The sequence below is a fragment of the Boleophthalmus pectinirostris genome, unplaced genomic scaffold (assembly GCF_026225935.1).
Source record: "Boleophthalmus pectinirostris isolate CB_2022bp ecotype Guang Dong unplaced genomic scaffold, ASM2622593v1 HiC_scaffold_23, whole genome shotgun sequence".
Lineage (NCBI taxonomy): Eukaryota > Metazoa > Chordata > Actinopteri > Gobiiformes > Gobiidae > Boleophthalmus > Boleophthalmus pectinirostris.
This window is the reverse complement of record NW_026571207.1, coordinates 855,601-883,100: the sequence shown is the minus strand read 5'-3', so window position 1 is coordinate 883,100 and position 27,500 is coordinate 855,601. Positions and strand designations below refer to the sequence as shown.

The window sequence follows — 27,500 nt, the reverse complement described above, 5'->3', positions numbered from 1 at the left end:
GAGAGAGAGGAAGAGTGGGAGGAGAGAGGGAGGAGAGAGGGAGCGAGGGATATGAGATGACAACGAACGGAGGGAAGGAGAGAGAGAAGAGTAGAGTAGAGGAGAGAGGAGAGAGAGAGGGAGGGAGAAGAGAGAGAGAGAGGAGAGAGAGAGGAGAGAGAGAGAGAGAGAGAGAGAGAGAGAGAGAGAGAGAGAGAGAGAGAGAGAGAGAGAGGGAGAGAGAGAGAGAGGAGAGAGAGGAGAGAGAGGGGAGAGAGAGGAGAGAGAGAGAGAGAGAGAAGACGAGAAGAGAGGGAGAAGAGAGGAGGAGAGGAGAGAGAGAGGGAGAGAGGGAGGAGGAGAGGAGGAAAAGAGGGATGAGACGACAAGAACGGAGGGAAGGAGAGAGGGATGAGAGGATGAAAGGAGAGAAGAGGGAGGACGAGACCGGAGAACGGAGAGAGAGAGAGAAGAGAGAGAGGGAGAGAGAGAGAGGAGAGAGAGAGAGGAGAGAGAGGAGAGGGGGAGAGAGAGAGGGGAGAAGAGTAGGAGGGAGAGGAGAGAGAGAGGAGGGAGGGGGAGAGGGAGGAAAGAGGGATGAGACGACAACGAACGGAGGGAAGGAGAGAGGGATGAGAGGACTGAAAGGAGAGAGAGAGAGGAGGACGAGACCGCGACGAACGGAGAGAGGGAGGGAGAGATACTGAGCGAGAGAGGACAGAGAGGAGGGGAGAAAGAGAGCGAGGAATAAAGACTGAGGGGAGAGAAAGAAAAGAAAGAGAGAGGGAAGACAGAGAGAGAAAGAGAGAGGAGAGGAAAAGAAAGAGGGAGAGAGAGAGGAGGAAACAGATGTGTGTAATGACTTTACAAAACGACCGAAACCAGAAAACACATTTACCTCAGCGACCCCACTCCTCTTTCACTCTCTCCATCCATCCATCCTCTCTCTTTCTCTTCTCTATCTCTCTCTCCTTTCCTCTCGCTCTCTTTGTCTCTGTCTCTCTTCTCTCCCTCTCCTCTTTCCTTTCTCCCTCTCTCCTCACTCTCTCCTTTTCCGTCCCTCCTCCATCTCTCCCAACTATTTTCCTTCTCTTCTCTTCTTTTCTCTCTCTATCTCTCTGCATCTCCTCCTCCCTCTCTCACTCTCTCTTCTTACTTCCCTTTCTCCTCTCTCCTTCTCATTCCCATCTCTCCTCTTCTCTCCTCTCCTTATCTTATCCCTCTCTCTGTCCTCTTTTCTCCCTCGTCTCCTTCCCTCCCTCTCCTCTCTCTCACTTTTCTCTCTCTCTCCCGTCTTCTCTCTCCATTTTCCTCCCTCTCTCTTCCTCTCCTCTCTCCTCTCCTCCTCTCTCTCCTCCTCTCCTCTCTCCTCCTCTCCTCTCGTCTCCTCTCTCCTCCTCTCCTCTCCTCCTCCTCCTCCTCTCCTCTCTCCTCTCTCCTCTCTCTCTCTCTCTCTCTCCTCTCTCTCTCCTCTCCTTCTCTCTCTCTCTCCTCTTCTCTCCTCTCTCTTCCTCCTCTCCTCTCTCCTCCTCCTCTCTCTCTCTCTCTCTCCTCTCTCTCCTCCCTCCTCCTCCTCCTCTCTCCTCCTCCTCTCTCCTCTCCTCCTCCTCTCTCTCCTCTCTCTCCTCTCTCTCCTCTCCTCTCCTCTCCTCTCTCCTCTCTCCTCTCGTTCTCTCCTCTCTCTCTCCCTCTCTCTCCTCTCTCCTCTCTCTCTCTCTCTCTCTCCTCCTCTCTCTCTCTCCTCCTCTCCTCTCTTCCTCTCGTCTCTCCTCTCTCCTCCTCTCGTCTCCTCTCCTCCCTCTCTCTCCCTCTCTCCTCTCTCCTCTCTCTCCTTTCCTCCTTCTCTCTTCTTCTCTCTCTCTTCCTCTCTCTCTCTCTCTCCTCTCTCTCCTCTCCTCTCCTCTCCTCTCCTCTCTTCGTTCTCCTCTCCTCTCTCTCCTCTCTCTTCCTCTCCTCTCTCCTCTCTCTCTCCTCTCTCCTCTCTCTCCTCTCTCTCTCCTCTCTTCTCTCTCCTCTCTCTCTTCTTCTCTCTCTCTCTCTCTCTCTTCTCTCTTCTTCTCTCTTCCTCTCTCTCTTTCTTTCCTCTCTCTCTCTTTCTCTCTTTCTCTTTCTTTCTTTCTTCCTTCTCTTTTTCTTTCTTGTGTAAATATCCGTGAGTCACCCTCCGTCACGCTGCTCCGTCCCACGTCGCCTCTGTGCCGGGAAAGTTCCGCAGCGGGGCTTTAAACACACACACGTGTATCCGCGGAGACGAGCGGGCAGCACCCCCAGCCACGGGTTACAGGTCAGATCCGTGGAGAGGCGAGCCCGCTCACTGTAAGAGCCGTAAAAAACACCTGAGATAAGTTTAATGCCTCACTGCGGAACATTACAGGACGAGTATCGACATCTCCGTGGATACAAGCGGGCAGAGTTCCCTTCTGCAGAAATGTTCCACAGTGCGGCTTTAAGCGCCACCAGAAGGATTTTTATTTAACCATAAACTTTGTCTTTTTTTTTTTTTTTTTTGTTTTTTTGCAGGTGTCAGAGAAACCCAAAGTCAGAAACTCTGCGCTGAGGTAAGACTCCAGACGTCCTCCTGATTTAGATCTAAACAGGTCTAAACCAGGACTAAACCAGGTCTAAACCAGGTCTAAACCAGGTCTAAACCAGGTCTAAACCAAGACTAAACCAGGTCTAAACCAAGACTAAACCAGGTCTAAACAAGACTAAACAGAACTAAACCAGGTCTAAAACCAGACTAACCAGGTCTAAACCAGGACTAAACCAGTCTAAACAGGACTAAAGAACTAAACCAAGACTAAACAAGAACTAAACCAAGACTAAACAAGAACTAAACCAGGTCTAAACCAGGACTAAACCAGGTCTAAACCAGGTCTAAACCAGGACTTAACCAAGACTAAACAAGAACTAAACCAGGTCTAAACCAGGTCTAAACCAGGACTAAACCAGGTCTAAACCAGGACTAAACCAGGTCTAAACTAGGACTAAACCAAGACTAAACAAGAACTAAACCAGGTCTAAACCAGGTCTAAACCAGGACTAAACCAGGTCTAAACCAGGTCTAAACCAGGACTAAACCAAGACTAAACAAGAACTAAACCAGGTCTAAACCAAGGTCTAAACCAAGACTAAACAGGTCTAAACCAGGTCTAAACCAGGACTAAAACCAGGTCTAAACCAGGTCTAAACCAGGACTAAACCAGGTCTAAACCAGGACTAAACCAGGACTAAACCAGGTCTAAACCAGGACTAAACCAGGTCTAAACCAGTCTAAACCTAAACCAGACTAAACAAGAACTAAACCAGGTCTAAACCAGGACTAAACAATACCAGTCTAAACCAGGTCTAAACCAGTCTAAACCAAGACTAAACAAGAACTAAACCAGGTCTAAACCAGGACTAAACCAGGTCTAAACCGGGACTAAACAAGAAACTAAACTAAAGACTAAACCAGGACTAAATCCACGGGTTATAAAGAAATATTGAACAGGTCTAAATCAATTCTAAACCAGGTCTAAACAAGTCCTACATGAGTTCTAAACGTGGTCTAAAACGAGGTCTAAAAACAGTTATAAACGAGTTCTAAACCAGCTCTGAACAAGTTCTAAATCAGCTCTAAATGAGTTCTAAACAAGGTCCAAATGAGGTGTAAACGAGTTCTAATGCAGCTCTAAACCGGCTTTAAACCAGGTCTAAATGAGTTCTAAATGAGTTCTAATCCAACTCTAAACGAGTTCTAAATTACATCTAAACCAGCTTTAAATTAGTTCTAAAACCAGGTCTAAACCAGCTCTAAACAAACTCTAAATCAGGTCTAAAGCAGGGACTAACCCAAGTCTAAACCAGCTCTAAAGGAGTTCTAAATGAGCTCTAAATCAGCTCTAAATGAGTTCTAAATTAATTCTAAACCACGGACTAAACAGCTCTAAACCAGCTCTAAATCAGGTCTAAACCAGGTCTAAACGAGTTCAAAACCAAGTCTAATCCAGGTCTAATCCAGCTCTAAATGAGTTCTAAACCAGGTCTAGTCCAGGTCTAGTCCAGGTCTAATCCAGGTCTAATCCAGGTTTAGTCCAGGTTTAGTCCAGGTCTAGTCCAGGTCTAGTCCTGGTTTGTCTCAGTTTCTTGTTGAAGTTCTTGTTTGTGTTTTTGCCTCGGGCCAAACTCACTGTGCAGCAGATAATGATGCTCCCACATCAACAGTCAGAGAGAGAGTGTGTGTGTGTGTGTGTGTGTGTGTGTGTGTGTGTGTGTGTGTGTGTGTGTGTGTGTGTGTGTGTGTGTGTGTGTGTGTGTGTGTGTGTGTGTGTGTGTGTGTGTGTGTGTGTGTGTGTGTGTGTGTGTGTGTGTGTGTGTGTGTGTGTGTGTGTGTGTGTGTGTGTGTGTGTGTGTGTGTGTGTGTGTGTGTGTGTGTGTGTGTGTGTGTGTGTGTGTGTGTGTGTGTTGTGTGTGTGTGTGTGTGTGTGTGTGTGTGTGTGTGTGTGTGTGTGTGTGTGTGTGTGGAGTTAATGAAGTGCTCGGTGTGTCCGTGGGGACTGAGTGAGTGGAGGACGCTCACAGCAACATCCACATTTACCACGTTTACATCAGACATTTAAATCTGAATTCAAATCATTTAAATCTGAATTCAAATCATTTAAATCTGAATTCACATCATTTAAATCTGAATTTACATCATTTAAATCTGAATTCAAATAATTTAAATCTGAATTCATATCATTTAAATCTGAATTCAAATAATTTAAATCTGAATTCACGTCATTTAAATCTGAATTCACATAATTTAAATCTGAATTCACATCATTTAAATCTGAATTCAAATAATTTAAATCTGAATTCACATCATTTAAATCTGAATTCAAATCATTTAAATCTGAATTCACATCATTTAAATCTGAATTTACATAATTTAAATCTGAATTCACATTTAAATCTGAATTCAAATCATTTAAATCTGAATTCACATCATTTAAATCTAAATTCAAATCATTTAAATCTGAATTCAAATCTACCAATTCTGAATAAAAATGAATTCGGCTTTAAAAAGTACATGTAAACACTGAATTCTGAATGAAAATTATTATTCGGAACTGAACTTATTTCCAAAGTAAGTGGGTTGTTTATTCTGATTTTAATTTAAATTTATTCCTGGATCATGTTTCACGTTTATTCTTCTTAAAAATAATCCTGGTTTCGAAGGCGCTTGGACTCTGTCTTGACTCAGTCTTGAAGGTGCTTGGACTCGGTCTTGACTCAGTCTTGAAGGTGCTTGGACTCGGGTCTTGTCTCGGTCTTGAAGGTGCTTGGACTGGTTTATTTTGAAATGGATTTATAAAAAACATTGATATATTTGTGCTAAAATAACTGGAAAATACAAATAAATGTAGGAAATGTCAACGGTGGTCTTGATTTGGGCCGTGGTCTTGGTCTCGTATCGGTCTCGACCTTTAAAAGTCTCGGTCTTGTCTCCATCTCGGCCTTTGAAAGTCTCGATCTCGTCTTGATCTTGACTCTCAGAGGTCTTGGTCTTGTCCTGGTCTCGGGACCCTGTGGTCTCTGGTCCCCGTGGTCTCGGGTCCCCGTGGTCTCGGGTCCCTGTGGTCTCGGGTCCCCGTGGTCTCGGGACCCCGTGGTCTCGGGACCCCGTGGTCTCGGGTCCCCGTGGTCTCGGGTCCCCGTGGTCTCTGGACCCCGTGGTCTCGGGTCCCTGTGGTCTCAGGCTGGTCTTGGTCTCGTTTGTCTTGACCAACACGAGTATTTACAGAGTCTCTGTTGTAATTCCTCTGGTGTCCAGCGGGGGATCTGGGAGCAGCAGTGAGTCAGAGAGCAGCTCCGAGTCTGAAACCGACGAATCAGAATCAAGCTCCAGCGACACCACCACACCTGAGGTACTACTAACTACACCACTACTACTGATACTAACTACTACTACTACTACTACTACTACTACTACCACCAACTGAGGTACTACAAATACTACTACTACTACTACTACTACTACTACCACTGACACCACCACACCTGAGGTACTACAAATACTACTACTACTACTACTACTACTACTACTGACACCACCACACCTGAGGTACTACAAATACTACTACTACTACTACTACTACTACTGACACCACCACACCTGAGGTACTACAAATACTACTACTACTACTACTACACTACTACTACAAATACTACAAATACCACTACTACTACTACTACTGACACCACCACACCTGAGGTACTACTACTACAAATACTACTACTACTACTACTACTACTACTACTGACACTGACACCACCACACCTGAGGTACTACTACTACAAATACTACAAATACTACAAATACTACAAATACTACTACTACTACTACTACTGACACCACCACACCTGAGGTACTACTACTACAAATACTACTACTACTTCTACTACTACTACTGACACCACCACACCAGTACTACTACTACTACTACTACTACTACTACTACTGACACGACCACACCTGAGGTACTACTACTACAAATACTACTACAAATACTACTACTACGACTATTACTACTACTACTACTGACACCACCACACCAGAGGTACTGATACTACAAATACTACAAATACTACAATTACTACTACAATTGCTGCCTCTGCTACTACTACTACTACTACTACTACCACACCTGTGGTAATCAATACTACTTCTATTACTACTACTACAAGTGATGTAATTAATATTACTACTACTACACCTAGGTAATTAATAAATACTACTACTACTACTACTACTACACCTGAGGTACTATCAATACTATAACTAAGACAATAAAAGTACTACCACTCTTCTTCAGCCTCATCCTCCGTCCTCAAACATGTGTTTTTAAATTTTATTTATTAATTTATTTATTTTTTGGATTTTCTTTTATTTTCTTGTGTTGTGTTATTTTTGTTTTATATTTTAAAATCTCTTGTTGTTTTCTTGTTTGTCTTCAGCCTGATCCTCCGTCGTCAAACACGTTTATTTATTTATTTTATTTTTATTTTTTTTCAGCCTGATCCTCCGTCGTCAAACACGTTTATTTATTTATTTATTTTTATTTTTTTTTAGCCTGATCCTCCATCGTCAAACACGTTTTTTTATTCATTTATTTATTTATTTTTTCAGCCTGATCCTCCGTCCTCAAACACGTTTATTTATTTATTTATTATTTTTTTCAACCTGATCTCTGTCCTCAAACTCATTTATTTATTTATTTTTTCAGCCTGATCCTCCGTCCTCAAACACATTTATTTTTTATTTATTTTTTCAGCTGGATCCTCTTTCCTCAAACACATTTATTTTTATTATTATTATTATTTTATTTTTATTTATTTTTTTCAGCCTGATCCTCCGTCATCAAACACATTTATTTTTTATTTTTATTTTTTATTTTTTTCAGCCGGATCCTCTTTCCTCAAACACGTTTATTTATTATTATTATTATTTATTTTTATTTTTTTCAGCCTGATCCTCCGTCGTCAAACACGTTTATTTATTATTATTATTATTATTTATTTTAATTTTTTTCAGCCTGATCCTCTTTCCTCAAACACGTTTATTTATTATTATTATTATTTATTTTTATTTTTTTCAGCCTGATCCTCTTTCCTCAAACACGTTTATTTATTATTATTATTTATTTTTATTTTTTTCAGCCTGATCCTCTTTCCTCAAACACGTTTATTTATTATTATTATTTATTTTTATTTTTTTCAGCCTGATCCTCCGTCGTCAAACACGTTTATTTATTATTATTATTTATTTTAATTTTTTTCAGCCTGATCCTCCGTCGTCAAACACGTTTATTTATTATTATTATTATTTATTTTATTTTTTTCAGCCTGATCCTCCGTCCTCAAACACGTTTATTTATTATTATTATTATTATTTATTTTTATTTTTTTCAGCCTGATCCTCCGTCGTCAAACAAGTGGCAGTTGGACAGTTGGTTAAACAAAGTCCAGGCTCAGCCCCGAGCTGCAGCGCCCCCTCAGGACACTCATGGAACAGGTCTGTGCTCACAGCGTTTCATTCCTCCAGCCAGAAATCAAAACGTTTTTAATCACACATTTTCTTCTTCTCCGTCCTTCTTTTCTTTTTCTTCTTCTTCTCTTCTTCTTCCTCCTCTTCTTCTTCCTCTTCTTCGTCCAGGTTCTCTCCCCCAGCCCTCGGAGCCCTTCTCCCCGGACTCAGAGGCTCCGATCCTGGGGACTCCGGGGAAGACCAGGCCCTGTGGCTCCAGCCCCGGAGTGTCCAGCTCGGAGCACAAAGAGAGCAGGAGCGCCACCAGGTGACAGCTTTTATTTTAGTTTAGTTTAGTTTAGTTGATTTTATTTAATTTTTGTTTATTTTTTGTTGATTTTATTTTATTTTAGTTTAGTTTAGTTTACTTTATTTTATTTTAGTTTAGTTTTACTTTATTTTATTTTAGTTTACGTTATTTTATTTTACTTTATTTTAGTTTAGTTTACGTTATTTTATTTTACTTTATTTTAGTTTAGTTTACTTTATTTTATTTAACTTTTATTTAATTTTAGTTTATTTATTTTACTTTATTTAATTTTATTTAGTTTATTTTATTTTATTTTACTTTATTTTATTTTATTTTAGTTTTACTTATTTTATTTTATTTTATTTTATTTATTTTATTTAGTTTACGTTATTTTACTTTATTTTAGTTTAGTTTACGTTATTTTATTTTACTTTACTTTATTTTATTTAACTTTATTTAACTTTATTTTATTTTATTTTACTTTATTTTATTTTTGCTTTATTTAATTTTATTTTAGTTTACGTTATTTTATTTTACTTTATTTTAGTTTAGTTTAGTTTTACTTTATCTTATTTTAGTTTAGTTTACTTTATTTTATTTAACTTTATTTTATTTTACTTTACTTTACTTTAGTTTACTATATTTTATTTTATTTTACCAGTCAAGTCAAATTTTAAATAAATTAAATAATAAAATGTATAAAAGTAACTACACAGGAAAAATAATTAAGTAACTCTGGACCAAAGTTCCTGTTTAACCCAAAATCAAGAGTTTATATTAATGTTTTGTTAATTAGTCCTGGTTTAGTCTTAGTTTAGTCTTGGTTTAGTTTTGATTTAGTTTTGGTTTAGTCCTGATTTAGACCTGGTTTAGTCCTGGTTTAGTCCTGGTTTAGTCCTGGTTTAGTCCTGGTTTAGTCCTGGTTTAGTCCTGGTTTAGTCCTGGTTTAGTCCTGGTTTAGACCTGGTTTAGTCCTGGTTAGTTTAGTCCTGGTTTAGTCCCTGGTTCAGTCCCTGGTTTAGTCCTGTTTAGTCCTGGTTAGTCCTGGTTAGTCCTGGTTTAGACCTGTTTTAGTTTTAGTCCTGGTTTAGTCCTGGTTCCTGGTTTAGTTTAGTCCTGGTTTAGTCCTGGTTTAGTCCTAGTTTAGTCCTGGTTTAGCCCTGTTTTACAGTCCTGTTGGTTTAGTCCTGGTTTAGTCCTTTTAGTCCTGGTTTAGTCCTTTACCTGGACCTGTTTAGTCCTGGTTTAGACCTGGTTTAGTCCTGGTTTAGCCTGGTTTAGTTTAGACCTGGTTTAGTCCTGGTTTAGTCCTGGTTTAGACCTGGTTTAGTCCCTGGTTTAGTTCCTGGTTTAGTCCTGGTTTAGACCTGGTGGTTTAGTTTAGTCCTGGTTGGTTTAGACCTGGTTTAGTCCTGGTTTACTGTTTAGTCCTGTTTACCTGGTTTAGTTTAGTCCTGGTTTAGTCCTGGTTTAGTCCTGGTTTAGTCCTGGTTTAGTTTAGTCCTGGTTTAGTCCTGGTTTAGTTTAGTCCTGTTTAGTCCTGTTTAGTCCTGGTTTAGTGGTTTAGTCCTGGTTTACCTGGTTTAGTCCTGGTTTAGTTGGTTTAGTCCTGGTTTAGTCCTGGTTTAGTCCTGGTTTAGTCCTGGTTTAGTCCTGTTTAGTCCTGGTTTAGTTTAGTCCTGGTTTAGTCCTGGTTTAGTCCTGGTTTAGTCCTGGTTTAGTCCTGGTTTAGTCCTAGTTTAGTGGTTTAGTCCTGGTTTCCTGGTTTAGTTTAGTCCTGGTTTAGACCTGGTTTAGTCCTGGTTTAGTCTGAATCTCTCGTCTGGTCACAGCTCGGCGCGAGAGAAGTGCAGGTCCAGACTCGGGCAGAAGGGGGCGTCGGAGGCTCAGAGGGCGAAGGTCAGGCTGTCCCCGGGGGTCGTGTCGGGGTCAGAGGTCGCGACCCCGAGGAGGGCCACCACGGGGAGGAAGCAGCCGCGTCGGATCACCGGAGAGGAGAGGACGAGTAACGCGGACGAGCCGAGCTGGACCAGGCCACAGCACAGGTACAACACACACGGACTTAAAGGTTGTATGGAGGATTTTTTTTTTTTTTTTTTTTTAATTGTCATTGAAAGTTTAAAATACCATTACAGAGACGCAGCAGCCTTCTAATTATGATGACCGAAAAAAAAAAAAGAAAGAACGAAAATCTATCAGTTGTGGACGTGTTGAGGCCAGATAAACATCAGCCAATAGAAAACGAGGCTCCCTCTTTTTCTATTGGCTGTTAGGTTGTCAGTCAAACTCCCTACATTTTTAGTGTAACTGAGTCGCCGGCGCTCGGGGATTATGTGGTTTATGCGGCGGTTCTTTGAGGCTTTTTCAAACTGTAGCTTCCTCGCAATTCGCACAAAGTTTGTTGCGACGGCGGACGAGAATCCACGACCAGTTCGCCGCCGCAAAAGAAAGTCCGAAGGGTCTAAAAAGTGACGCGTCGGTCGCTAAAATATTTCTAGGCGGGTCACTTCAACAGTAATTCTGAAACTGGATGTAAACAAATGTGATTTCTAGAGTAAAGAGGCGGGAGGAGGAGATGTTTCTACCGAGGAAGGTGGTGTCACACATGCACAACATTTGAAAAAGGACAGTCGCTGTATTTCACTTCCCTTAAAAAATCCTCTATACCTTTAAAGAGGCACTAAGGAACTTTTCTGTCACCTGCACATCTCCATGGAGAACCAGGACTAAACCAGGACTAAACCAGGACTAAACCAGGACTAACCAGGACTAAACAGGACTAAACCAGGACTAAACCAGGACTAAACCAGGACTAAACCAGGACTAAACCAGGACTAAACCAGGACTAAACCAGGACTAAAACAGGACTAAACCAGGGACTGAACCAGACTAAAACAGACTGAACCAGGACTAAACCAGGACCAAAAACAGGACTAAACCAGGACTAAAACCAGGACTAAACAGGACTAAACAGGACTGAACCAGGACTAAACCAGGACTAAACCAGGACTAAACCAGACTAAACCAGGACTAAACCAGGACTAAACCAGGACTGAACCAGAACTAAACCAGGACTAAACCAGGACTAAACAGGACTAAAACAGGACTAAACCAGGACTAAAACAGGACTGAACCAGACTAAACCAGGACTGAACCAGAACTAAACCAGAACTAAACCAGGACTAAAAACCAGGACTAAACCAAGACTAAACCAGGACTAAACCAGGACTAAACAGGACTAAACCAGGACTAAACCAGGACTAAACCAGGACTAAAACAGGACTAAACCAGGACTAAACCAGGGACCAGCTCTTTTTTTTGAGTCTCAGTCTGTTTGATTTCGTGCAGATCTGAGTGTAACTGAAGCTTTCACACCAACAAAAACAAACCGAAACCAACAAAACACAACAAAAAAAACTACAAAAAACTACAAAAAACAACCAAACTAAAAGCTTCTGAATCCAGTGATCGAACGTTTGTTGCTCCAGCTGCTGTCGCTGTGAAAGAACTGAACTGTGAAATAGGCTGACAAAACGTCCGTTTTTGGTTTAGTCCTGTTTTAGACCTGCTTTAGTTCTGGTTTTAGTCCTGGTTCAGTCCTGGTTTTGTCCTGGTTTAGTCCTGGTTTAGTTCTGGTTTTAGTCCTGGTTTAGACCTGGTTTAGTCCTGGTTTAGACCTGGTTTAGTCCTGGTTTAGTTCTGGTTTTAGTCCTGGTTAGTCTGGTTTAGTCTGGTTTAGTCCTGGTTTATGGTTTAGTCCTGGTTTAGTCCTGGTTTAGTCCTGGTTTAGTTCCTGGTTTAGTTTAGTGGTTTAGTCCTGGTTTAGTTCTGGTTTTTAGTCCTGGTTTAGTCCTGGTTTAGTTTAGTCCTGGTTTAGTCCTGGTTTAGTCCTGGTTTATCCTGGTTTAGTCCTGTTTAGTTTTAGTCTGGTTTAGTCCGAGTTTAGTTCTGGTTTTAATCCTGGTTTAGACCTGGTTTAGTCCTTGTTTAGTTCTGGTTTTAGTCCTCGTTTATTAGTCTGGTTTAGTTCCTGGTTTAGTCCTGGTTTAGTCCTGGTTTAGTCCTGGTTTAGTTCTGGTTTAGTCCTGGTTTAGTCCTGGTTTAGTTCTGGTTTAGGTCCTGTTTAGTTCCTGGTTTAGTTTAGTCCTGGTTTAGTCCTGGTTTAGTTCCTGGTTTAGTCCTGGTTTAGACCTGGTTTAGTCCTGGTTTTAGTCCTGGTTTAGTCCTGGTTTTAGTCCTGGTTTAGTCCTGGTTTAGTCCTGGTTTAGTCCTCTGTGTAATCCATTTATTTGAACAAAGTAACTGTAATCCAATTCCCACTCACTGAAACAGTAACTGTAACTGAATACAGTTACTCATCATTTGTACTCTGATTACTCCGGTACATGTAATCTGTTACTCCCCGACACTGAGTATAAATTAGTAGTATTTCGTTAGTATAAATCTGCTGGGACAGACACAGAACTCAAAACTGGGTGAAGCGTCTAAAGTCTGATTCTTCTGTCTTCGCCGTCTGTTGTATAGAGGATTTTTTAAGGGAAGAACAAAACAGCAAGAGTCTGTTTTCAAACACGATCTTCCTCCTCCCGCCTCTTTACTCTACAAATCACGCTTGTTTACATCCAGTGCATGAATTTCTGTTGAAGTGACTTGTCTAGAAGTAATTTAGCGACCGACGCGTCAGTTTTTAGACCCTTCGTCAGCTTCAGTTACGCCGTCGCTGGAAGGAATCTCCAAGAATCACCTCAGTTTGTCTTCGCTCCTTTTCGCCTTCTCTTCTTCTTCTTTCAGCGACCTCAAAAACGGACTTTCTTTGGCGGCGAACCGGTCGTGGATTCTCGTCCGCCATCGCAACGAACTTTGTGCGAACTGCGACGAAGCGACAGTTTGAAAAAGCCTCTAAGAACCGCTGCATAAACCGTGTAATCCCCACACGCCGGCAATTCAGTTACACTAGAAACGTAGGGAGTTTGATTGACAACCTAACAGCCAATAGATAAAGAGGGAGCCTCTTTTTCTATTGGCTGATGTTTATCTGGCCTCACTACGTCCACAGTTGATAGATTTTCATTCTTTTTTTTTTTTTTTTGGTCATAATTCCAAGGCTGCTGCGTCTCTGTAATGGTATTTTAAACTTTTACTGACAATTTGAAACTAAAAAAAAAATCCTCCATACAACCTTTAAATAACGGTGTCGTGTGTCCTCAGTCCAGTGTCCAGGGACAAAGACGTGTCCTCGGCCCGTCCCCCGGAGCTCCTGTCCCCCCCGAAGCCCCGGAGCCGACCCCCCGGAGGGAAAACGGCCCCGAGGAAAGAGCCCAGGACCACGGCCGCCAACAACAACAACAACAACAGCAACAGCAACGCCAACAACAACAACGCCAACGCCACGCCCCAGCCCGCACCTGTCGCACCTGTCTCCAGCTCCTGCCAGGTGAGTCGCGCCCGCACCTGTCGCACCTGTCTCCAGCTCCTGCCAGGTGAGTCGCCGCGCACCTGACGGTTTGTGTTTGACTCAGACGAGGATTCATGAAAGAAAAAAAGAAAAATGTGAAGAAATAAAAGAGACCTGGTTTAGACCTGGTTTAGACCTGGTTTAGACCTGGTTTAGACCTGGTTTAGACCTGGTTTAGACCTGGTTTAGTCCTGGTTTAGTCCTGATTTAGACCTGGTTTAGTCCTGATTTTAGACCTGGTTTAGACCTGGTTTTAGTCCTGGTTTAGACCTGGTTTAGTCCTGGTTTTAGTCCTGATTTAGACCTGGTTTAGTCCTGATTTAGTCCTGGGTTAGACCTGGTTTAGTCCTGGTTTAGTCCTGATTTAGACCTGGTTAGTCCTTTAGTCCTGGGTTAGACCTGGTTTTAGACCTGGTTTAGACCTGGTTTAGACCTGGTTTAGACCTGGTTTAGTCCTGGTTTAGTCCTGGTTTAGACCTGGTTTAGTCCTGGTTTAGTCCTGATTTAGACCTGGTTTAGTCCTGATTTAGACCTGGTTTTAGACCTGGTTTACCTGGTTTAGACCTGGTTTAGTCCTGGTTTAGTCCTGATTTAGACCTGGTTTAGTCCTGATTTAGTCCTGGGTTAGACCTGGTTTAGTCCTGGTTTAGTCCAGGTTTAGTCCTGATTTACACTTGGTTTAGACCTGGTTTAGTCTTGGTTCAGTCCTGGTTACGTCCTGGTTTCTTCCTGGTTTAGTCCTGTTAGTCCTGGTTTTAGACCTGGTTTAGACCTGGTTTAACCTGGTTTAGTCCTGGTTTAGTCCTGGTTTAGTCCTGGTTTATACCTGGTTTAGACCTGGTTTAGACCTGGTTTAGTCCAGGTTTAGTCCTGTTATAGTCCAGGGTTAGTCCTGGTTTTGTCCTGATATAATCCTGGTTTAGTCCTGGTTTAGTCCTGGTTTAGTCCAGGTTTAGATCTGGTTTAGTCCTGGTTTCGACCTGGTTAAGTTTTGATTCAGTCCTAGTTTATTCCTTGGTTTAGTTTCAGATTAGTCCGGGTTTAGTCCCTGGTTTAGTCCTTCTTTGGTCCTGATTTAGTCCTGGTTTAGTTCTCACATTACCCTAATTGGGTTTCGTCCTGGTTTATTTCTTTTTCAGACGTGGTTTAGACCTGAAATAGACCTGGTTTAGTCCTGGTTTAGTCCCGGTTTAGTCCTGATATAATCCTGGTTTAGTCCTGGTTTAGTCCTGGTTTAGTCCCGGTTTAGTCCTGGAATCCTCGGACTCTTTTATCTCAAATCCGTTTGTTTTCCCGGTGTTTTCCAGGAGAGGAGGAAGCACCGAGGCCCGAGCTCCAAAACGACGCCCAAGTCCCGCGAGTTCATCGAGACCTCGTCCTCGTCCTCCTCCGACAGCCCGTCCGATCCCGAGGAAAACTGCTCCAAAACGCCGCACCAGACCGCGCTTCCCGCTCCGCCCCTGGCCCCCCGAGCGCCGCCGCCCCACGTGCACGCCCCCGTCCCCCACGTGCACGCCCCCAGCGCCCCCTCGTTCGGCGGGAAGGGCCTCCGGGTCGGGAACGCCGCCAACGTCAGCGGGCACTTCGGGATTTCCGTGCCGGATCCGGGGGGGCTGCTGGCGAACAAAACCCAGGAGCAGTTTTCCCCGGATTCCGTCGTGAACGAGATTCCGTTGTCGCCGCTGCCGAGGGACGAGATCCGGAGCCTGTGGGTGAAGATCGAGCTGAGTTTGTTGAGCAGGATTCCGGGACAGAACGGAGGATTCTGGACGAGGGAGAGGACGAAGTTTGGGAAGGAGAGACCGGAAGAGGAAGAGGAGGAGGAGGAGGAGGAGGAGCGGGAGAGGAGGAGCGTCCCGGAGGAAAACAACACGACCACGACCACGACGTTCCGGACGGAGAGAGGAGAGAAGGAGCGGGGAGAGAGAGGAGAGAAGGAGCGGGGGGAAAGAGGAGAAAATCCCAAACACGGAAGAACCAAGACCAACGGGACGAACCAGAGACACAAGAGCAAGAGGAAGCACAAGGTACGACGCCACTCCATGATGTCACCAGGTGGTGCCGCTCCGTGTGTTTGCTCAAAAACGCACCGGCTCGTCTCCGTGGAGATGTTACCGGGAAGTCCTTGTTTAGTCCTGGTTCAGTTCTGGTTTAGTCCTAGGTTAGTCCTTGTTTAGTCCTGGTTCAGTTCTGGTTTAGTCCTAGGTTAGACCTGATTTAGTTCCTGGTTTAGTTCTAGACCTGATTTAGTTTAGACCTGAGTCCTGGTTTAGACCTGACCTGGTTTAGACCTGGTTTAGACCTGGTTTAGACCTGATTTAGTCCTGGTTTACCTGGTTTAGACCTGATTTAGTTTAGACCTGGTTGGTTTAGACCTGGTTTAGACCTGAGTTTAGACCTGGTTTTAGTTTAGTCCGTTTAGACCTGATTTAGTTTAGACCTGGTTTAGACCTGATTTAGTCCTGGTTTAGACCTGGTTTAGACCTGGTTTAGACCTGGTTTAGACCTGGTTTAGACCTGATTTAGTTTCCTGTTTAGTCCTGGTTTAGACCTGATTTAGTCCTGGTTTAGTTTCCCTTGGTTTAGACCTGATTTAGTAGACCTGGTTTAGACCTGGTTTACCTGGTTAGTCCTGGTTTAGACCTGATTTAGTTTCCTGGTTTAGACCTGATTTAGTCCTGGTTTAGACTTGGTTTAGACCTGGTTTAGACTTAGTTTAGTCCTGGTTTAGACCTGATTTAGACCTGGCTTAGTCCTGGTTTAGAACTGGTTTAAACTTGATTTAGTCCTGGTTTAGACCTGGTTTTGTCTTGGTTTAGTCCTAGTTTTCGACCTGGTTTAGTCCTGGTTTAGTCCTAGTTTCGACCTGGTTTAGTCCAAGACCTGGTCTTGGTTTACACAAACCAGAGACAGAAGCTCCACTCCACTTGCTGATGTCACGAGGTGGTGCTCCTCTGTGTTTGTTTAAAACCCCACTCGCTCGTCTCCTTGGAGATGTTACGGCTTTTCTTGGAATGTTCCAGAGCACAGCATTATACAGCTTTAAACATATCTACAGTATCTCCATGGTGACGAGCCGGTGATGCCACTAGGCCAAGTTACAGGTCAGATCTGTGGAGAGGCGACCCCGCTCACTGTAAACTGAACAACACACATGATGTTCAAGCAGTAAACACACCTGTAACTGAACAAAAACTGCTTATATGAGTTTAAAGCCATGCTCTGGGACATTCTAGGCTGAGCAGTAACATCGCCATAGAGACGAACAGGGGGACTGTCCATCAGAAAAGTGCCAGAGTGCGTCTTTAACGGTCGGTCCTGGTGTGTTTCAGTCGGATCACACGGAGTCGACCAGCAGCAAAAAACTGAGACTGGACAAAGAGACGCTGCTGCCTCCATGTATCTCCCCTGTCCACAAGAACGAGTGAGTACTACAAATACTACTACTACTACTACTACTACTACTACTACTACTACTGCCTCCATGTATCTCCCCTGTCCACAAGAACGAGTGAGTACTACAAATACTACTACTACTACTACTACTACTACTACTACTGCCTCCATGTATCTCCCCTGTCCACAAGAACGAGTGAGTACTACAAATACTACTACTACTACTACTACTACTACTACTACTACTACTGCTACTGCCCCTGTATCTCCCCTGTCCACAAGAACGAGTGAGTACTACAAATACTACTACTACTACTACTACTACTACTACTACTACTGCCCCATGTATCTCCCCTGTCCACAAGAACGAGTGAGTACTACAAATACTACTACTACTACTACTACTACTGCTACTCCATGTATCTCCCCTGTCCACAAGAACGAGTGAGTACTACAAATACTACTACTACTACTACTACTACTACTACTACTACTGCCTCCATGTATCTCCCCTGTCCACAAGAACGAGTGAGTACTACAAATACTACTACTACTACTACTACTACTACTACTACTACTACTACTGCCCCCTGTATCTCCCCTGTCCACAAGAACGAGTGAGTACTACTACTACTACTACTACTACTACTACTACTACTGCCCCCTGTATCTCCCCTGTCCACAAGAACGAGTGAGTACTACAAACTACTACTACTACTACTACTACTACTACTACTACTACTACTACTACTACTACTACTACTGCCCCCTGTATCTCCCCTGTCCACAAGAACGAGTGAGTACTACAAATACTACTACTACTACTACTACTACTACTGCTACTGCCCCCTGTATCTCCCCTGTCCACAAGAACGAGTGAGTACTACAAATACTACTACTACTACTACTACTACTACTACTACTACTACTACTACTACTACTACTACTACTGCTACTGCCCCCTGTATCTCCCCTGTCCACAAGAACGAGTGAGTACTACAAATACTACTACTACTACTACTACTACTACTACTGCTACTGCTACTGCCCCTGTATCTCCCCTGTCCACAAGAACGAGTGAGTACTACAAATACTACTACTACTACTACTACTACTACTACTACTACTACTGCCCCCTGTATCTCCCCTGTCCACAAGAACGAGTGAGTACTACACTACTACTACTACTACTACTACTACTACTACTACTACTACTACTACTACTGCCCCCTGTATCTCCCCTGTCCACAAGAACGAGTGAGTACTACAAATACTACTACTACTACTACTACTACTACTACTACTGCTACTGCCCCCTGTATCTCCCCTGTCCACAAGAACGAGTGAGTACTACAAATACTACTACTACTACTACTACTACTACTACTGCTACTGCCCCCTGTATCTCCCCTGTCCACAAGAACGAGTGAGTACTACAAATACTACTACTACTACTACTACTACTACTGCCCCCTGTATCTCCCCTGTCCACAAGAACGAGTGAGTACTACAACTACTACTACTACTACTACTACTACTACTACTGCTACTGCCCCCTGTATCTCCCCTGTCCACAAGAACGAGTGAGTACTACAAATACTACTACTACTACTACTACTACTACTACTACTACTACTACTGCTACTGCCCCCTGTATCTCCCCTGTCCACAAGAACGAGTGAGTACTACAAATACTACTACTACTACTACTACTACTACTACTACTGCCTCCATGTATCTCCCCTGTCCACAAGAACGAGTGAGTACTACAAATACTACTACTACTACTACTACTACTACTACTACTACTACTACTACTACTGCTACTGCCCCCTGTATCTCCCCTGTCCACAAGAACGAGTGAGTACTACAAATACTACTACTACTACTACTACTACTACTACTACTACTACTACTACTACTACTGCCTCCATGTATCTCCCCTGTCCACAAGAACGAGTGAGTACTACAAATACTACTACTACTACTACTACTACTACTGGCTTTGTCATGGTTTGCATCCTGCGTCCTGGTTTAGTTCTGGCTTAGTTCTGGTTTAGTCCTGGTTTAGTTCCGGTTTAGTCCTGGTTTAGTTCTGGTTTAGTCCTGGTTTAGTTCTGGCTTAGTTCTGGTTTAGTTCTGGTTTAGTTCCGGTTTAGTCCTGGTTTAGTTCTGGTTTAGTCCTGGTTTAGTTCTGGTTTAGTTTAGTCCTGGTTTAGTCCTGGTTTAGTTCTGGTTTAGTCCTGGTTTAGTTCTGGTTTAGTCCTGGTTTAGTTCTGGTTTAGACCTGGTTTAGTTCTGGTTTAGACCTGGTTTAGTCCTGGTTTAGTTCTAGTTTAGTCCCGGTTTAGTTCTGGTTTAGTCCTGGTTTAGTTCTGGTTTAGTCCTAGTTTAGTCCTGGTTTAGTCCTGGTTTAGTTCTGGTTTAGTTCTGGTTCAGTCCTGGTTCAGTCCTGGTTCAGTCCTGGTTTAGTTCTGGTTTAGTTCTGGTTTAGTCCTGGTTTAGTCCTGGTTTAGTTCTGGTTTAGTCCTAGTTTAGTCCTGGTTTAGTCCTGGTTTAGTTCTGGTTTAGTTCTGGTTCAGTCCTGGTTCAGTCCTGGTTTAGTCCTGGTTTAGTTCTGGTTTAGTTCTGGTTTAGTCCTGGTTTTGTTGCAGTAGTTTTTGGGGTTTTTTTTCATCTGCGTCGGTTGTAAATTTTTATGATCATCTTTGATCTTTTTAAACCAGAACTAAACCAGGTCTAAACCAGGACTAAACCAGAACTAAACGAGGACTAAACAAGGATTAAACCAAATAATTGTGGATTAAGATAAAAATATTAAAAATAAAATCACATTTCCATACTGAAGTCTCCGCCCCCTTTGCCCTGAAACAACCTCGAGCTCCTGCTGCCCCCTGCTGGTCGACGGGAGTACAGTTCCTCTCTCTTTCTCTTTTTCTTTCTGTCTCTCTTTCTCTCTCTCTCTCTTTTTCTCTCGTTCTGTCTCTTTCTCTCTTTCGTTCCGTCTCTTTCTTTCCCTCCTGCTGCGTTTTTAATTTGGACTCGAGCCTCGGGAAACTCGTCAGGTTTATGTTTGGAAACTCGCGAGAGACGGACGGAGGGAGGAGAGAGGGATGAAGAGACGGACGGAGGGAGGAGAGAGGGATGAAGAGACGGACGGAGGGAGGAGAGAGGGATGAAGAGAGGTGAAGAGAGGTGAAGAGGAGAGCGAGAGAGAAGGGAGGGGGGGGGAATAAAAAAGGAGGGAGGAAGACGCTGAGACGGCAAAACGACTCCCGGGTTTGACATGAACCGAAATAAACCAAACCACAGACGAACAAACAAAACACAAAAGAAAAAAGAGAAACGGAGAGAAAGAGAAAGAGGTTTAGACCTGGATTAGACCTGGATTAGACCTGGTTTAGACCTGGTTTAGACCTGGTTTAGACCTGGTTTAGACCTGGTTTAGACCTGGATTTAGACCTGGTTTAGACCTGGTTTAGACCTGGTTTAGACCTGGTTTAGTCCTGGTTTAGTTCTGGTTTAGTCCTGGTTTAGACCTGGTTTAGACCTGGTTTAGACCTGGTTTAGTTCTGGTTTAGTCCTGGTTTAGTTCTGGTTTAGTCCTGGTTTAGATCTGGTTTAGTCCTGGTTTAGACGTGGTTTAGTCCTGGTTTAGACCTGGTTTAGACCTGGTTTAGTTCTGGTTTAGACCTGGTTTAGACCTGGTTTAGACCTGGTTTAGTCCTGGTTTAGACCTGGTTTAGTCCTGGTTTAGACCTGGTTTAGACCTGGTTTAGTTCTGGTTTAGTTCTGGTTTAGACCTGGTTTAGACCTGGTTTAGTCCTGGTTTAGACCTGGTTTAGACCTGGTTTAGACCTGGTTTAGACCTGGTTTAGACCTGGTTTAGACCTGGTTTAGACCTGGTTTAGTCCTGGTTTAGTCCTGGTTTAGGTCCTGGTTTAGACCTGGTTTAGTCCTGGTTTAGACCTGGTTTAGACCTGGTTTAGACCTGGTTTAGACCTGGTTTAGTTTAGTTCTGGTTTAGTTCTGGTTTAGACCTGGTTTAGTCCTGGTTTAGTCCTGGTTTAGACCTGGTTTTAGACCTGGTTTAGTCCTGGTTTAGTCCTGGTTTAGACCTGGTTTAGTTCTGGTTTAGACCTGGTTTAGACCTGGTTTAGTTCTGGTTTACACCTGGTTTAGACCTGGTTTAGTCCTGGTTTAGACCTGGTTTAGTTCTGGTTTAGTCCTGGTTTAGACCTGGTTTAGACCTGGTTTAGTCCTGGTTTAGACCTGGTTTAGTCCTAGTTTAGTCCTGGTTCAGTTCTGGTTTAGTCCTGGTTCAGTTCTGGTTTAGTCCTGGTTTAGTCCTGGTTTAGTCCTGGTTTAGTTCTGGTTTAGTTCTGGTTTAGTCCTGGTTTTAGTCCTGGTTTAGTCCTGGTTTAGTTCTGGTTTAGTTCTGGTTTAGTCCTGGTTTAGTCCTGGTTCAGTCCTGGTTCAGTCCTGGTTTAGTTCTGGTTCAGTCCTGGTTCAGTCCTGGTTTAGTTCTGGTTTAGTTCTGGTTTAGTTCTGGTCCTGGAAAGTCACATGTTTGTGTTGCATTCTTGTTTCGGTGCAGTTTTTTGGTAGTTTTATCAGGTTTATTCGATTTCTCTCTTGTCCCAGCTCCTGACAGGGACTGAGATGGGTCCCTGGGTCCTGGTTTAGTCCTGGTTTATTAGTCCTGGTTTAGTCATTGTTTTCTCTTTTCTCTCAGGAGGAAGCTGAGTCGACATCGTGATGATAAACTCCTTCCTCCGCTCCTGTCTCCTCTGTCCGACGAGCCCCCGAGAAGACCTGGTCTAGTCCTGGGTCCTGGTCCGGTCCCCGGTCTGGTCTCTGGTCCTGGTTTAGTCCTGGGTCCGGGTTCGGTCTCTGGTCCCGGTCTGGTTCCAGAGGGATCTTCTTCAGTCCTGTCCTCCAGCTCACATCGACATCGGAGAGGAGAGAGCAAGAACCACAGGACGACAGTGAGACCTGCTTTAGTCCTGGTTTAGTCCTGGTTTAGTCCTGGTTTAGTCCAGTTTTATTCCAATTTTAGTCATGGTTTAGTCCAAGTTTAGTCCAGCTTTACTCTAGTCTGAGTTCTGCTTTAGTCCAGCTTTAGTCCTGGTTTATTCCTGTTTTGTCCAGTTTTAGTCCAGTTTTAGTCCTGTTTAGTCCTGGTTGAGCCCAGTTTTAGTCCTGTTTTAGTCCTGTTTTACTCTAGTTTTAGTCCTGGTTTAGTCCAGTTTTACTCTAGTTTTAGTCAAATTTCAGTCCAGTTTTAATTCTGGTTTAGTCCAGTTTTAGTCCTGTTTTAGTCCTGGTTTAAGTCCAGTTTTAGTCCTGGTTTAAGTCCAGTTTTAGTCTTGTTTTAGTCCAGTTTAGTCCAGTTTAACTCCAGTTTTAGTCCTGTTTTAGTCCTGGTTTAAGTCCAGTTTTAGTCCTGTTTTAGTCCAGTTTTACTCTAGTTTTAGTCCAATTTTAGTCCAGTTTTAATTCTGGTTTATGTCCAGTTTTAGTCCTGGTTTATGTCCAGTTTTAGTCCTGGTTTAGTCCTGTTTTAGTCCTGATTTGATCCTTATTAAGTCCTGTTTTTGTCCTGGTTTAGTCCTGTTTTAGTCCTCATTTGTTCCTGTTTTAGTACTGGTGTTAGTCTTGTTTTAGTCCTGCTTTAGTCCAGTTTTAGTCCAGTTTGACTCCAGTTTTAGTCCTGGTTTAGTCCAGTTTTAGTCCTGGTTTAGTCTCGTTTTAGTAGGTACAGAGGTGGGCGGGGATAGGGGGTAGGTGAAATCAGGATTTTTACAGCACAAAACCGACACAATCCAAACTAAACACAACTCTGAGTAAGATCCTGGTGAAAAAACGCCGTAATTACGCGGTTAAAATCTTTTTAGACAGAATAAAGCACAAGCCTCATCAAAAATTCCCAGTTTTGTGACGTCGTAGGTAAAAGTCTGATGTTTCCTATAGTGTTTTTAAGTCCACGAACTTAAACCGGAGCATTTCTGACGTCAAACTGTGTTCGTTAAGGCTGCGTGGGTCGGTCAGCGTGTCGGGAAAAGTCGCTTCAAATGTAATTCCCTCCGCTGCCAGTAGATGTCGCCCATGAAACCCCAAAGCAGTGGTTCTCGGTAGTAAAAACGATTTAAAAAAAAGTAAAATGGTTCCAAAAGTGGCCAAAGTGACGTTTTCTTATTTTTAAAAGTTTTTCTTCTTCGTGTGTTTGTTTGTTTCCAGGAGTCTGACCCTCACAGTGAAAAGTCCAGTGGAGACTCTTATAATCCCGGGTCCGGTTACAATCCTGGATCTGGGTCGGACTCTGAGGTCTGGACCGAGACGTTGGACCAAACCGAACCGAGCCGCCCCAGGATCTCCTTCAGCGACACGTAAGAAAACGGTTTTACACACACACACACACACACACACACACCAGAAATCTGATCATAATCTGATTTCTGGAGTGATCAGATTACTGAAATTTAAACATGTAAAATGTAAAAATAAAGATCAGGTTAAAGTCTAATTTGAGTAACAGAGATTCAGTCTGATTACTCCAGTTATCTGATTACTTGAGTAATGTGATTTCTCTGGTTATCTGATTACTCCGGTTATCTGATTACTCTGGTTATCCGATTTCTCCGGTTATCCGATTACTCCGGTTATCCGATTACTCCGGTTGTCCGATTTCTCCGGTTACCTGATTTCTCCGGTTATCTGATTACTCTGGTTATTTGATTTCTCTGGTTATCCAATTACCTCGGTTATCTGATTACTCTGGTTATCCGATTTCTCCGGTTATCTGATTACTCCGGTTGTCCGATTTCTCCGGTTATCTGATTACTCCGGTTGTCCGATTTCTCTGGTTATCTGATTACTCCGGTTGTCCGATTTCTCCGGTTATCTGATTACTCCGGTTGTCCGATTTCTCCGGTTATCTGATTACTCCGGTTGTCCGATTTCTCTGGTTATCTGATTACTCCGGTTGTCCGGTTGATTCTCTGTTATTCTGGTTACTGATTACTCCGTTATCTGTTATCTGACTCTCGTTACTGTTACTCTGGTTATCTGATTTCTCTGTGTTTCTCGCAGACTTCACAGCGCAGACTTCCACATGCAGGAGGCCAAGAGGCTCAAGCACAAAGCCGACAAACTGGTACGAAACTATTCATGTCATTTACTGTTAATTAAAGATACACTGTGGAATTTTTCTCATGGAGATGCTCTTGCTTTGCCTGGAATGTTCAGTAATATGGCATTAAAGTTACCGACATAAAAAGTTTATTTGGATAAGTCTGGTAAAGTGTTATATTTTATTTATTTTGTAGTTTTATAAGTTCAGTAAAGTGTTGTATCTTTTTTGGTTTTTTTGTTTTTTTGTAGTTAAGTGTGGTAAAGTTGTATTTTTTTTCTGTAGTTGGATAAGTTCGGTAAAGTGTTTTTTTTTTTGTTTTTTGTTTTTCGTAGTTGGATAAGTTCGGTAAAGTGTTTTTTGTTTTGTTTTTTTGTAGTTGGATAAGTTCGGTAAAACATTTTTGTTTTTCTTTTGTAGTTGGATAAGTTCGGTAAAGTGTTTTTTTTGTTTTGTTTGTTTTTCGTAGTTGGATAAGTTCGGTAAAGTGTTTTTTTTTTTTGTTTTTTTTTTTTTCATAGTTGGATAAGTTCGGTAAAATGTTTTTGTTTTTCTTTTGTAGTTGGATAAGTTCGGTATAGTTTTTTTTTTTTTTTTGTAGTTGGATAAGTTCGGTAAAGTGTTTTTTTTTTGTTTTTTTTTTTCGTAGTTGGATAAGTTCGGTAAAGTTTTTTGTTTTGTTTTTTTTTTTTTTTGTTTTTTTTTTTTTGTAGTTGGATAAGTTCGGTAAAGTGTTTTTTGTTTGTTTTTTGTAGTTGGATAAGTTCGGTAAAGTGTTTTTTGTTTTGTTTTTTGTAGTTGGATAAGTTCGGTAAAGTGTTTTTTTGTTTTTTTTTTGTAGTTGGATAAGTTCGGTAAAGTGTTTTTTGTTTTGTTTTTTGTAGTTGGATAAGTTCGGTAAAGTGTTTTTTGTTTTTTTTTTGTAGTTGGATAAGTTCGGTAAAGTGTTTTTTTTTTTTTTTTTGTTTTTTTGTTTTTTTGGATAAATTTGGTAAAGTTGGATTCGGTAAAGTGTTTTTTGTTTTTTTTGTAGTTGGATAAATTCGGTAAAGTGTTTTTTTTTTTTGTAGTTGGATAAGTTCGGTAAAGTGTTTTTTGTTTTTTTTGTAGTTGGATAAATTCGGTAAAGTGTTTTTTTGTTTTTTTTGTTTTTTGTAGTTGGATAAGTTCGGTAAAGTGTTTTTTGTTTGTTTTTTGTAGTTGGATAAGTTCGGTAAAGTGTTTTTTGTTTTTTTTTGTAGTTGGATAAGTTCGGTAAAGTGTTTTTTGTTTTTTTTTGTAGTTGGATAAGTTCGGTAAAGCGGTGAACTACGCGGACGGCGCTCTGTCGTTTATCGAGTGTGGAAACGCGATGGAGCGAGGCCCCCTGGAGGCCAAGTCCCCGTACACCATGTACTCAGAGACCGTGGAGCTGCTCAGGTAGGGGGCGCTCTCCTCAAACTCCACCGAGTCACCACCGAGTCACACCGAGTCACAGAGTCACCACAGAGTCACCGAGAGTACCTGCACCAAACTGAACAAAAGAGACGGAGGGAGGGAGCGAGGGATGAAGAGAGGAGAGGAAGAGGAAGAGGGAGAGGAAAGAGAGGTAGAGAGAAAGGGAGGGAAAGAGAGAAAGGGAGAAAGGTAGAGAGAGAAAAAGAGGGTTAGAGAGAGAAAAGAAGGGATAGAGTGGGAAACGATAGAGAGAAAGATGGATAGAGAGAAAGGTTAGAGAGAAAGAGAGGTATAAAGAGAGAGAGAGAAAGGGAGGGATAGAGAGAGAAAGAGAGAGGAAGAGATAGAGAGGGAAGAGAGAAAGAGGTATAGGAGAGAGAGGAGAGAGAAAGGAAAAAGGAGAGAGAAAGGAGGGATAGAGAGAGAAAGGGTAGAGAGAGAGAAAGGGAGGGATAGAGAGAGAAAAGGGGATAGAGAGAAAGGGAGGGATAGAGAGAGAAGGGATAGAGAGAAAAGGTAGAGAGAGAAAGGGAGGGATAGAGAGAGAAAAGGGATAGAGAATAGAGAAAGGAGAGAGAGAAAGGATAGAAAGAGAGAGAGGAAGAGAGAGAGAAAGGGAGGGATAGAGAGAAGGGTAGAGAGAAAGGTATAGAGAGAAGGGAGGATAGAGAAAAAGAGGGAAGAGAGAGAAAGAGGGATAGAGAGAGAGAAAGGAATAGAGAGAGAAATGGTAGAGAAAAAAGAAAGATAAAGGGGAAAAAGAGAGAGGGAGGGATGATAGAGAAAGGGGAAGGAGAAAGAGAGGGACAGAGATGGAAAGAGAGAGAAAGGGAAGGATAGAGAGGGAAAGAGACAGAGAGAAACGGTAGAGAGAAAGAGATAGAGAGAGAAAGAGGTATGGAGAGAAAAAGAGTGATAGAGAAAGAGAGGGATAGAGAGAGAAAGGAAGGGACAGAGAGGGAAGGAGATGGTTAGAGAGAGAAAGAGAGAAAAAGGGAGGTATAGAGAGAGAAAAGGGGATAGAGAGAGAAGGAGGGATAGAGAAAGTCAGGGACAGAGAGAAAGAGGGATGAAGAGAAAGAGAGAGATAGAGAGAAACAGAGGGGTAGAGAGAAAGTCAGGGATAGAGAGAGATGGAGCTAGAGAGAGAAGGAGAGGGACAGATAAAGAAAGGGAGGTATAGAGAGAGAAAGGGTAAAGAGAAAGGGAGGTATAGAGAGAGAGTGAATAGGGATAGAGAGAAAATGAAAGAGCAAAGAGAGAGCTGATTGTGTTTTTCACTTTTTAAAACAGTAAAATTCAACTCTCAACTCTCTCTCCTCTCCTTCCTTCTTCTCTTTCTCTCTTTTCCCTCTCTCTTCTCTTCTCTTCTCTCTCTTCTCTTCTTTTTTCAGATACGCTCTGAGGTTGAAAAACTTCAGTTCTCACTCGTCTTCCACCAACGAGAAGAAACTGGCCGTGCTGGTGAGACTCCCCCCCCCCCTCTCTCCTCTCTCTCTCTCTCTCTTCTCTCTCTCTCTCTCTCTCTCTCTCTCTGTCTCTCTCTCTCTCATTTTACACTTTCTACATTTACGATACTGACAAACAGAATCGATACTTTTACTCTCGAATACATTCTGATCACGAGAAAAATAAAACTCTTTTAGATTTTCAACATTAAAGGGAAGAACTTTATTTTCTGTTTCCATTTGTCTTAAACCAGAACACCAGGAACTTAAAACCAGGTCTAAAACCAGGACTAAACCCATAAACCAGAACTCTAAACCAGCGACCAGGTCTAAACAGAACTAAACAGAACTAA

The 27,500-nt window shown here is 42.5% G+C and overlaps 1 protein-coding gene across 1 annotated transcript in view; it reads left to right on the top strand.

The window, feature by feature from the left end:
* Positions 1–27,500, top strand: part of aff2 (AF4/FMR2 family, member 2) — a gene marked incomplete at its 5' end in the record, with an annotated part of 94,120 nt that overhangs the window by 59,745 nt on the left and 6,875 nt on the right. Inside the window, 15 exons of the mRNA XM_055159571.1 lie at positions 2,500–2,537; positions 5,777–5,870; positions 7,915–8,017; positions 8,159–8,297; positions 10,112–10,324; positions 13,488–13,633; positions 13,719–13,759; positions 15,042–15,622; positions 15,710–15,761; positions 17,067–17,158; positions 21,842–22,118; positions 23,371–23,519; positions 24,223–24,286; positions 25,545–25,681; positions 27,094–27,262. Of these exons, the coding sequence (XP_055015546.1) occupies positions 2,500–2,537; positions 5,777–5,870; positions 7,915–8,017; positions 8,159–8,297; positions 10,112–10,324; positions 13,488–13,633; positions 13,719–13,759; positions 15,042–15,622; positions 15,710–15,761; positions 17,067–17,158; positions 21,842–22,118; positions 23,371–23,519; positions 24,223–24,286; positions 25,545–25,681; positions 27,094–27,262 (2,295 nt within the window). The remainder of the gene's footprint in view (positions 1–2,499; positions 2,538–5,776; positions 5,871–7,914; positions 8,018–8,158; positions 8,298–10,111; positions 10,325–13,487; positions 13,634–13,718; positions 13,760–15,041; positions 15,623–15,709; positions 15,762–17,066; positions 17,159–21,841; positions 22,119–23,370; positions 23,520–24,222; positions 24,287–25,544; positions 25,682–27,093; positions 27,263–27,500) is intronic.